The sequence below is a fragment of the Lissotriton vulgaris genome, chromosome 10 (genome assembly GCF_964263255.1).
Source record: "Lissotriton vulgaris chromosome 10, aLisVul1.2, whole genome shotgun sequence".
Taxonomy (NCBI): domain Eukaryota; kingdom Metazoa; phylum Chordata; class Amphibia; order Caudata; family Salamandridae; genus Lissotriton; species Lissotriton vulgaris.
The window spans coordinates 135562092-135574185 of NC_141698.1; the positions used below are offsets into that span (position 1 = coordinate 135562092).

The 12094-nt window shown below is 40.4% G+C and overlaps 1 protein-coding gene across 1 annotated transcript in view; it reads right to left on the reverse strand.

The window, feature by feature from the left end:
- The window catches only part of GRAP (GRB2 related adaptor protein), a 423512-nt gene that overhangs the window by 360410 nt on the left and 51008 nt on the right, over positions 1 to 12094 (reverse strand). The window contains exon 2 of the mRNA XM_086940717.1: positions 11648 to 11745. Coding sequence (XP_086796843.1) covers positions 11648 to 11745 — 98 coding nt within the window. The remainder of the gene's footprint in view (positions 1 to 11647; positions 11746 to 12094) is intronic.

Here is a 12094-nt window from a genome sequence, read left to right on the forward strand (position 1 = left end):
TGGGGCGATAAGGATTGGATAGTTGTCTTATGTCAAAACATTTTTAAACAATTTAGGACTTTATGAATTTTATGATAACCCATCCTCTATGGCTGAAATGAGTAAAAAAAATCTTAAGATTATTTGTCTGAATTTTCTGGCAGAACGGAGATTGTGTCCTGAATTAAATAAAACCACGGCTCAGACACACAATCTCACATTAACCACCTTCTGTCTTCAGCCATACCTATGCCTGTCGATGAAGGACTATGACCGATTCCTACTTATGCGTTTTCACTTGGATTCCCTACACAGATCGATCAGTTTCCCAGTAGCTAATAATTGGACAAAACAGCTCTGCAAATGCCCATGTGATGACACCTATGAGCAGTCTACAACACATGTGTTATTCTTTTGAAAATTCTATACCGTTCAGAGACAAAAATGGATTGTTCCTGTTTTAAAAGAACTAGGAATGAGGTATTGCCGCCCTGCGTTTCTCGTACTCCAGCAATTAGAGTCAATTTATGTTGTTTTTTCCATTTCGGTCTTTAAATAAAAAATTTAGACTGAGAAAAACGATTATAATGTGATAAAGTTTTATGATGTTTTTATATGAATATATAATAATAATAATGTATGAGGATATTATATGTGCTTTTATGGTTATATATCTGTGTAACCGAATAAAGTATTATTGATTGATTGATACACATAAGTAAAATCCTAATAAGGTGTTAGGGAACTCAAAACTAATAATGTATATTAGATGTGTAGCACAGCTCTCATAGATTTAATGTTTGCAAATGACTGAATGTTGCCAAGAAACAATTGTGAAACCCCTGGCATCCATATATTTCAAAGAGCATTGTAGAGACATAGTGGGTACCATTTTATCTTACAGAATGTTGCTTCAACAGAAGACCTTGGTGCAGCATCAACAGACTGGACAGCCACGAACAGAGGATGATTAAGTGACAAATATCCATAGTTACTCTGAATATTCAGGAAGACATGAAAAGTTGGCATGAAACAAATTCCTATACATTTTAGCCAAATGTGTTTTCCTCAACGTGCCTTTAAAGACAAGAACGTACTGAGTCTTATCATAGAGGGCCAGCTTGATTCCCTGTGGTACAGTAATACATATAAGTTTCATTAGGGGCCACATGACTCGTGCATTTTACCTGTGGCCAGTAAAATGCATTTTGGTATGTATGAATTCCAATTTGTGATTCGATGACCTGTTAATGAATTGCAATTTGTAATTGCAAATACATAGCAATTCGGTATTAGGAAGGGGCGTGCCCTTCCTAATACCTAATCGGACTGGTATGTCGGAATGTTTTGCAACTGAAATGGGGCCGCAAAACATGAGCATTTTCCCACCTACTTCAAGCAGATGGTAACTCAATCCCCTTTGTGAATGTTTATAAAAATGTATTTTAACACTATCACTGCCGCAGCAATTCCCCCTCTGTGCTGCAGATCCTCCTTTCCCATTGTTCATGACGAGCTCAGCTCGTCATAAGCACACGACCAGTGTACTGCATGACGAGCTGAGCTCGTCATGAGCATCGAAGGGGTTAAGATCAGGCGGTGGTCCCACTGACCACTGCCTGCTCTTGAAAAATGAAAAGAAAATTTTTCATTTTTCTTTTTTAAACGCAACCCATTTTCTTTTAAGGAAAACGGTCTGCATTTAAAAACAAGCATTTGCAATGCAATAGGTCTCGCATTTACGAGAGTTTGAGCTATTGGTATTGTAAATGACAATGCCTTTTATTTATGTGTTGGTTTTCAAAACAGATAAATAAAAGGCATTGTAATTTACAATGCCAATAACTTAAACTGTAACAAATGCGAGACCTATTGCATTGCAAATGCTTGTTCTCTTTGTGGCAGTGGTAATTGTTTTGCGCGTTGTGATAATGGGATATGCTGCTTTGAATGAGAAGGTAGTATGTTTCCTGAAGTTTGTAAAGGGAGCTGCATAACAGGATAATAGGAGGACTCAGTAAGACAATTTGACAGTCCCATTTCTCATACAAGAACACACTAGCCAGCAAAATAACAACATAGACACAACAATGCAAAGCATCAATACAAGTATAATAAATAAGAACATAAACTAATAGCACACTGCTACTGAATACTGTTTGCTGTTGTGTTGTGCTGGTGTATTATTGTGTTCTGCTGCTGATTTGTGTTTTTGTGTTGTATTTTGTTGTTTTGCTAATTTGTTATAGTAGTGTTTTGTTGTGTTTGTGTGATGTGGTGATCTGTTGTTTTGTTGTTGCTGTAATTCAACTGAGGCCAGTCTGCTTAGACACCCTTGTCACACTATTCCACTGCCACAAACCTACTCTCATGATAAAGTGGTAAAATATCTGCATACCAAAAGCTCCTCTATGTAAAAGCTCTGCTGCAAAAGTGTTCCTTGAACCCACAGATTATCATTAAAAGAAGCTTAAAAACTCACTGTAAAACCTTGGGTTTTAGACTGTTGCATAAAAAATCAGCAAATACAGCCAGATCTTAAAAGCGTCCGCGGTGTCTGCCTATGATATAAGCCAAAGTGCGATGTATATGTTGTCGTCATTGTGGATGCTTCTTGTCCATCCTTGGTTACAGGCACAGAGATAATTTACCCGTAATTCTCTATGCGCTAATGCCCGCATGGCGCTGGTGTTGTGATTTCAGTAATTAACAACACACTCTTGTGCACTGTATCGGGCAGTTCTGCTTCTATAGCACCAGATGACCTGCACAGGGCTCCGGAGCACTATTCTTTGGATGGCTAGCACGCATGCCGATTCACAGAAATAATCTCAGCCCACACCTAATGTTAGACACCGTCACTTGGTTCTGTGAGGGCCAGAAAAGGGTTCTATTCCAAACTGAAGCACTGCAGGTGCTCAGCACCTAATTTAAGCATCGTATTCTGGAGGGAGAGCTCTCATGAGGAAGTAAACAGCGCCCTGAAAGTATCACATCAGCAGAACCTTTGAATACAGAATCGGAAACCAAAACCAGAAAGGCAGATGCTCTATTGAATGAGAGGATGTTTCCCTCATGTGCAGATACTGGAAGATTAGCCATTATATTGTATAGTATTCAAATGAATCTGTGTATATTGAGTTGTGCGGTTACAGAAAGCCACACATTGTTAATAGCATCCAGAACAAGCACATGAAAACCAATAACCCGTTCTCACGCGAGCTTTCAAGATTTTGCAACTTTCCAGTTACAAAAAAATGAGCAGACACAGGATTTTACAATATGTTTCATGTTGACAGCATGCAATGTGCAGGCACGGTCCATGGGTGCAAATGGCAGATCGTCTGCCAGACGAAGGCTGATTGTGAAAAGGAGGACCTCTTGCTCTTTACTGGTAACACAGGGAAACACGAGATGCACCAAAGCAGATAGCATTTTATCAATAGCTCATTAGCGCGATGTCTATCAAGGCAATTAATCTGTGCGGGGCGTTCGCCTCCCTGACCTTACCTCCTGTCTCCCAGCAGAAAAGCTGAAACATCCGATTGCTCCTACGTGGCTGCCAACTCAAGCCAAGTGCAATATGCGAAACAAGACCTGTGCGCGCACTGACAAAACCGAAACCTATCGTGGGGCGGGACTTCCGTTTTGTGAAGCCCGCGTCCACAGAGTGTCTGGCCAGAGGAAGAGCCCCGCGGAGTCTGCAGATATCCGGAGTGCCGGTAAGTGGGCCTTAGTTGTAGGAGGGGGTCTTGGTGCTCTTGTGTGTGTGTGTGCGATGGCGGGGGTGGGGTGGGGGCGGCGGCGGTATGTGTGTCTGTGTGCGCATGTGTGTATGCAGTGTGCGTGCGTTGGTATGCCTGCGTGTTTGTGTGTGCCTGCGTGTGTGTGTGTGTGCGGGACAGGGGATGTGCACGGCAGCCTTGGAAACAAGAAGAGCCCAGTGAGTGGGGGGTGGGGCGCGTGTGTGGGTGTAACTGTGTGTGTGCACGTGTGTAGCTGTGCATGTGTATGTATATGTGTGGCTGTGTGTCTGTTAGCTGTGCGTGTGTATATGTGTGTCCCGATGTATTGTGCCTGCGTGGGTGTATGTGTGTGCGCGCATGCGTGAGTGTGGCTGTGTGTGATTGAGAGAGGCTGTGAATGGGAGGCAGGGGATGTGCACGATGCCGTGCGCGCCCTCGAGGGCGAATCTGAGACAGCAGAGGCGCGTAACTGACCACTGTCTCAGATTCCCCCGAAAGCGAAAACAATAGGTCTTTCGCTGACGCTCGACCTAAAAATGATTGCTTGATTTTAAAGCAATCTCGGACATGGTGGTCTGATGACTCCAGCAAACCCCATCCCAAGGATTTTTGGGACATATGTATCAAGCCCTTTTCCTGTTCACAAACGGGACGATTCTCAGAATCGGCCCATTTGCGAACGGGAAAAGGTTATTTGGGATGTATCATCGCAAAAAGGCATCGCAATTTAGAGAATCACAACATTTGTGATTCTCGATATTGCAATTGCATTTGAGGAATCGCAAATTGCAATTCCTTAAATGCAATGTAGGAAGCACAGAAAAAGTGCGATTTGGCCTTAAGGAATCACAAATTACCACCAACTTCAAGTTGGTGGTAATTTGCTATTTCTTTGACAAATGCACTTTTTTGCATTTTTCAAAGTGCCATGTGGCGCGCATACATGCCCTTAGGGCATGTATGTGCGCCACATGTGCACACATACATATTTCAGGGGTGCAACAGGATGTCCTTTTGACACCCTGGCACCCTTGAAATTGCATATTCAATATGCGATTCTCTAATTGCGAATCGCAAATTGAGAGTGTCTTCCCATTCATTCCTATGGGCCTCCTAGCCTACAGGAATGAATAGAGGGAATTCCTTATTTGCTAATTTCATTTTGCGATTCACAAATAAGGAATATGTAAGATTCGCTAAATGTTTTGCAAATCCTACATACATTGCATTTTGCTATTCTTTAATTGCGATTTGCTAAAAATCGCAATTTGAGAATCGCAAAAATGTTTTTTGATTCATATGCCCCTGTATTTCTATGATTTTCGCAATTATGGTTTCTTTTAAGCCTGCCTTAAAGGCTTCCCAGTCAGTCCTCTGTTACAGCTGGGAAGTTGTTATGAAGCCAACAAAATGTGACAGCTTAGAGAACTTCCTATGCACCTTGGAGTATTATTTTAACATCTAAGCAATCTAATATTAGTGCCCCATGGTTGGATGTATCCTAAGAGAAATTAATGTATATACCAATCTGAGCCTTATCTTAGAAAATGAAACATAATCAAGTTTATGTCAGCAAAAGAAGAAAGTGTGGTCCAGCGTCCCTGTGATGAGACTGCTACACCCATTTTCTATTCATAATCATCCTCTGTCTAGGTTTTCTAGCCAATGGCAAGGTTCAAGGCAAGGGTTTACTAGTTTTTTGTTAAATGATTTGTTTAATTAGGGTGGGGTTAGTAGCTGACACCACCAATTACAACTCTGGTAGGTTTTCAGCACTGGCCTATATATCCTATCCTCTGATCCTGAATGAACATACCAAATATGCAGTCACAGAACTAAGTTTGAGGGTCCCCATGCAAAGTACATGGAGGCCCCCCGTGCTCTGGACCCAGTCAGGAGCTCTTAGGTTATGGGCCCACCACCTGTGCATAGTAGCAGAGGGGGCCCCTGGAGCTCAAGTGCTCCCTGAAGGGGCTGCGGAGGCTATTGTTACACCACTGCGAACACGCCCATGTGCAGACACTGACAGTGGTGCTGCTCACCTAGTTGTCATGATTTCATTTGAGGACCGGAGACATTCAGAGGTCCAAGACGTAGGGTCCCAATCTAGTTGGATAGCACGAAAGATAAGCATTGTGGCCTGAGTGAGTTGTCAGTTGCAGTCATTTCTCTTTTGGACTGGTTTTAATGACCACACAATAAAGTGCTTTTTTTGTGAGTTGTTAGTTGCTGGTGATTGCCACCATAACAAGATGAGAGTCCAGTAAGTTGGGTCTAGAAGCAAATAATATAAGACCTCCTGGGTCTCACTCTCTCGGAGAGGAGTAAGAGCTGCCAAGCTGAGCCATTAATAGAGGGACTACTACGTCAACTTGTGGTTTATAATGTCTATGCTCATGTGCCCAGTGGCCTAACCCAGTTTCCACTCCAGACAAGGGGATGCAGATCTTCATTTCTGAGACAGAAAGTCTGCAGATTATGTTACATTAGGTGCAACTGACCTTAGGGAGACAACTGACCTTGTCTCACTGAGGAGATGGCATGTTAAATTGCAGATAAATTATGGAAGGTGACAAATATGGAACTTTCTGTAACTGACAAGTAGAAGCGAAAGAGGGTGTTCTCCAATTCTAAACTCTGAACCAACTACTACTGGGCACTCTGTGCTACCTATCTATACAAGAACAAAGGATACATGGACCAGATACTGGCACTATGTGCCCTAAAAAGTTTGGATGGAGGGGCATGTATGGTGACAATACAGGGCAAGATTCCTTATCATACTAAAAAGCATGGCAAGTGGAACAGGCAGATTGGCAATTGATTGGGCACAGAGTTCATTCATAATTTTGACATATCCCATGATAACAAAGCTATTGACATTCTGCACTGAAAGTATCTGAGATGGTGAACCTATGTCCTCAATTCAGGCCCAAATCTGAGCTCATAAAACTACTTGGGAGTTACAGTGTGTATAGGCAGACAAATGTTGGTGAACGTCCTACAGAGCAGTAATATGAGAGAGAGGTGCTCAGTGCCATCTACATTATTTGTCATGGGGTAGAACCACTGTCGGTAAGAGGCAAGCAAAATCATGGGCACTGGGCTATTACGTGGACTATGTGGCCAGGTTGATGGCATTATATGCAGGTGAAGTCCTACTTACAGTGGTTCATCTCCATGTATAGGTCCCTGCAATAATTCATATGGTGGTTGAGTCTCTCCCTACCGAAAGGTTTAAGGTACACTGGGCAAAATCAGAAATGTTCTATTGACAGGAAATTTCAGGGTGGCTGATACCTGGTGGAGACTTTGGTGAGTCCAAAAAGAGTTCCAGGAATATGGCATAGAACAATTAATCAAGAATTCCTCTGGTAAGTTGACAAGACATGATAAGGTATAACTTTTTATGATTGGCAGGAGTAGTCCTGAATGAAAACGATGGTCCTACGGAATCTTCTAGATGTTTAAAAGTATAGTTTTTTTTAATGCGATGTATGTGTGGCCTATGATGCAACTGAGAAATGGTGAGTCTCAGTCCACAATGTATCATGCTATTGCTTTTCAGTGAAACTGCACCATATGTTGAGATTGTTTACCAAGTTACATAACTGCTTGATGGAGAGAGAATAAAGAACTGGTGTGCAAGTACCAAGGCTGTGACAGGTTTCCATTCTGTGCGAGTTAAGAAACAAATAGTACTACTCATCCCTAGATCAACTGTTTTTGAGAGTTTACGGTGATGTAAAAAAATTGTTGACAGATGATACCCAATTCTATTTTAATTGACACTACCTACATGCGTAGCTATATGAGGGGTGAGATGTCAAGCAGTTTCAATGTATACACCCACCATGAGCGCAAAAGGAGACTTCATATGCAATAAATCATTTTACACATTAGACACCCTTGTGACTGATTTTGCTAGCCTCTTACCCTTTTGACTGAGCATGAGCTTCATAGAAACCAAACCTAAATATGCCAACAATTTAAACACGGACTGCCCCTTGGTAACACAATCCTTATTACTTTGTGGATTTTCACCCAGATAACGTATGAGGTTTCTCAGTGGTCACAAATTCTAATTTCTTTAATAGACTATCACATAATGCTTAATTGAAACTCATCCAGTTTAATATTTACATAGGTGTATCCCATTAAACTAGTAAGATGTAAAATGGACGCTAGTCATGAATGTCTGAAATGCCCGTATATGGTTTGGACACATACATATTATTGTGGGTGTCCACTAGGGTCGGGATTATGAATAAATATTTATGATAAAAAAACTGGAATCACAAATTACATATTTAGTTCAACATAAGCTAACTAAGTATTGAGATTAATCCCAAAATAAAACTTGAATGATAAGGCCTAGAAATGTATACAAATGTGTCCACTCTTAGCTAAATTAACAGTTCATTGGCTTCAATGTGGAAGGAAGCACCAGTGGTGATCTTGGGACGATTGATCAGTTACAGATTGTACCTTTGACCTATGGTTTATAACCAATTATCTCAGAGACTTGCCCTCTAGCAGGGTAATAATTCAGGATTTTGATTGTTCTTTCTTATAAACATTTATGTTATGTTATATATGTAATTTTTATCACTGTGTGTGCGTGCATCTCCATGTTGTCCTGATTTAAGGATGCACTCACAGCAGTTCAGTACATCTGAATTCTTTATTTGGAGGAAAACCGGCATGCTGCATTCCGGTCATTTCTGCCTGACAGGTTTCAGAGCCCCCAGCTCCTTAATCAAAACATAATGTATCCAAGCCAAATGTGCGTCCTTTTTTTCCAACATCCTGTGTATTTTAAAGGTACCCAGGGGGATTCTCCTGGAGAGGACCGAGAAAACAGGGAAAATATAGCTACATTTTGGGGAAATATGGGAAAAAAGGGCTATGGATATAAGTATTTGTATTTTCCCCCCTAAAAATCGCATCAACAAACGGTTTAATGTGCTAAAGCCACCGTCCCCCCAGCATTCAGGAACATACAGAGCTGAATTAAAAAAAAAAATGTTTACTTCAGTTATGGCATTTTTCTATTTTCTCAACCTACTTCCAGTTTGTGTTAGAAACCAGTGTGAAACCACGGGAAAGCTAGCAATGTCTGAAAAATAGACACAATTCCAAATTCAGCAAGGGGTCATAAATGTAGATCCCTCATAGTTATCTCAAATAAATCAACTGTTGAAATAAAGAAATATTGAAAATAAGTAAGGCTCCCTGTTTTCCGTTTTTACTGATTTTTACAGATAAATACAGACAGAAAACATTCATTTTCTTGTCTGCATTTATTTTTAAATGTGGATAAAACGGAAATTGGGTTGCTTTTTGAGTAATTCTAAATACTCTCTACCATGAATGCCAGGCCAATAGATGTGTGGATTGATAGATAAGGTGGTTTAAAAAGAAAGGCATTTTAGTAGAGTCTTTAACAGCAGTGGATATGCACAAGGAAGATACTGAAATGTGCATATTTTCATATAAGTTATTTATCTTCTGCGGGTATTCACATTCAAGCATGAGGGCATGCTTATTGGTAAACAAATGTGGAAACATACTAATTTCAGCTTAATTTTTCCACAAAATCCAAAATAAATATGGATAAATACAGATGAAATGAGCAAAAAATAAATATGGATAAATACAGACGGAAATGGCAAAAAAAGGAATACCATAAAACCATGAGCCCTAAAAATAAGTAAGAAAAAAGCTGCCATTTGTGACAAAGTTTTCATACGTAACTTTTTGTCATGATGGCCGATGTTATACTCTTCTGGTTGCGGGGTTATATATGGTTTGTAGGTTCTCCAAGAAGCCAAGGTACCAGATCCAAAAACTGGGATGCATCATACAATGGATTTTCATTTTGTATTGAGTATAGACCAGTTCACATGGTGAAATGTGTAGATTGAAACATGGGTATCACGGAACCCTATGTATTTCTGAAATGAGCACAAGATATAGGGTTTACAAGCAGTGGTTAGTTGCTAATCTCTGAATTTCTAGGTACCCATACAAGCATATGATTTAGAGGATGTTTTTCAAAATGTCGCCTTTCTTACACACTGGCTTAGATGTGGAAAGCAGCGAAATACATTGCTAATAACAAATGTTCAACTATTCTATGCTTCCACATGTCTTCTGATAAAAATGGTACCTGAATAGGTCTAGTGCCCCCAGCAGGAAATGGGCCGAAACACAACATGGGCGCATCACATTTTCCGACTGAAACCTGACGCTTTTTTTCCAATGTGGATAGTTGTGGATTTGGACCCTAGCTCAACAGGCACCTAGGGAAACCCAGCAAACCGATACGTTTTTGAAAACTAGACACCTAGGGGAATCCACGGTGGAGTGACTTGCATAACTCTCACTAGGATTGTTTACCCAGAATCCCTTGCAAACCTCAAACTTTGAATAAAAAAACTAATTTATGTGATGAAAATGTCTGTATTCTGTGGGAATCCACAAACTTCCTTCCACCCAGCAAGTCTCCTGATAAATATAGTACCTCACTGGTGTGAGTAGGCCTAGTGCCCGTGACAGGAAGAGGCCGAAAACGCATCATGGACACATCACATTTCCTCACTCAAAACTGACCTGTTTTTTGCAAAGCAGATAGCTGTGGATTTTGGGCCCTTGCTCAGTCGGCACCTTGGGAAACCTAGCAAACCTGCACATTTTTAAAACTTGGGGGCGTTCGGGGTAGTGTCCCTTACGAAGATCCCTTGAGGTTTTCTTACCCACAATACCCAACAAACCTCAAACATTGCATGAAATCAAACATTTTCCTTACATTTTTGTGATGGAAGTTTCCGGAATCTACAGGAATCCACAAAATTCCTACTATTTAGCGTTACCCCACTTGTGTCGATAAAAACACTGCACCACTTTTGGTGCTGGGTCTAGTGCCTGCAACAAGAACGGATCAAACCAAGGTAAATGGGAGCCCCTGTGAAGCACTTGGGAGGGTTCCCAGGGCAAGCTAAAGAAGTTAAATACATTGTGGGAAATGTTCGAAAGCTAAGTTCCTTCTATTCATTCTGAATGATTTATTTGTCTATCTAGTGCACATACCATTTGTATAACATGGGTTTATTATTTTATTTCTTGCTTCCTACAATACAAACTGTTACAAGACTTTTTTGTGATTTGTGTGAAATGCTAATAATCATATTTCAAACTTGGCAATATTGAAACACTCTTAAATGAAACATGACTTAGAGGTTTAGGAAAGACTAACAGAAAAATCTACGAAAGCCTGGTTGAGGTCATCTTGAAGCTCACAATAATAAAAACTGCACCATTATTTGAGCCTTATGTGCCGAGTTCTGGCGTTATCCACATTCCCTTTCTATATTCTGTTTTTCTCCAACATTAGTTTAGAGGTAGACATTACCATAACCAACCTAATTATGTGTGAGTTGAAGGAACACAACAATTCTGCTTCTTTACAGTTTTCCCCTCAACATACTTTTTTTTTGATTTTTTTCAGAAGAAAGTATGCTTGAAAGTGTTTTCATATAATCAGACCTGCATAAAACTCCTTTTTGAATCATACAGAAAAAGTGAAGCACTTTGGTAGGGGTCAATCAAAGGAAAGGAGAGGCAACACATTATCTCACTTCAAGCTGTGAATACCTTCTTCATGCAGCTTAAAGGAATTCTCACTTCACTCCCTGTAGATACCCCACTTGTCCTAGAGCAACCTACCCCTGTGGAAAACGTCATCTTATTTTTCTGCAATTTGTAGACATGCTGGCGATCTCTGCTTTAACAATCCTCACATACATTCTAGTGGGTGAAAGTAATAATTAAACTTAGATACAAGTAGAAAAAGAAACCTCTGCCTTGATTAAAAACAAAGAATGAAGTAAAACTGGGTCTCAATTTTTTGTGACACTTACGGATGTGGCTTGACTTTGATGTAGTTTTTTGGAATGAACCCTTCATATCCCATCAGCTCGGCTTTATACCAGTTCTGGTCATCTTCCATGTTAAGAATCTGAGGAATAGATGAAAAGAAAGTAAATAGGGGATTATTCTCAGGGAGTGAAATGGACTCATTAAATTTATCAGAGTGCATTTTAATTCATTCCCCTATTCTTGCTATATGTTTCTTTGGGCGGAGATTGTAAGTAGCGGCATTACATTTGTGAAGAATGAACAAATTGCAAAATAGAATTAATCAGATTTTGTTGTCTACCAATTCATGGGCGTTGAACACGTTTTGCCAATTGTAGTGTCTTCTCCCTCAGGCATTCCCATTTGTACCGTCCTGTTCCTTTCACTTCAGTTGGTACATCTGGTCTTAAAGTTTATAACATCAGCATCACTTTCCAACTCCTGCTCCT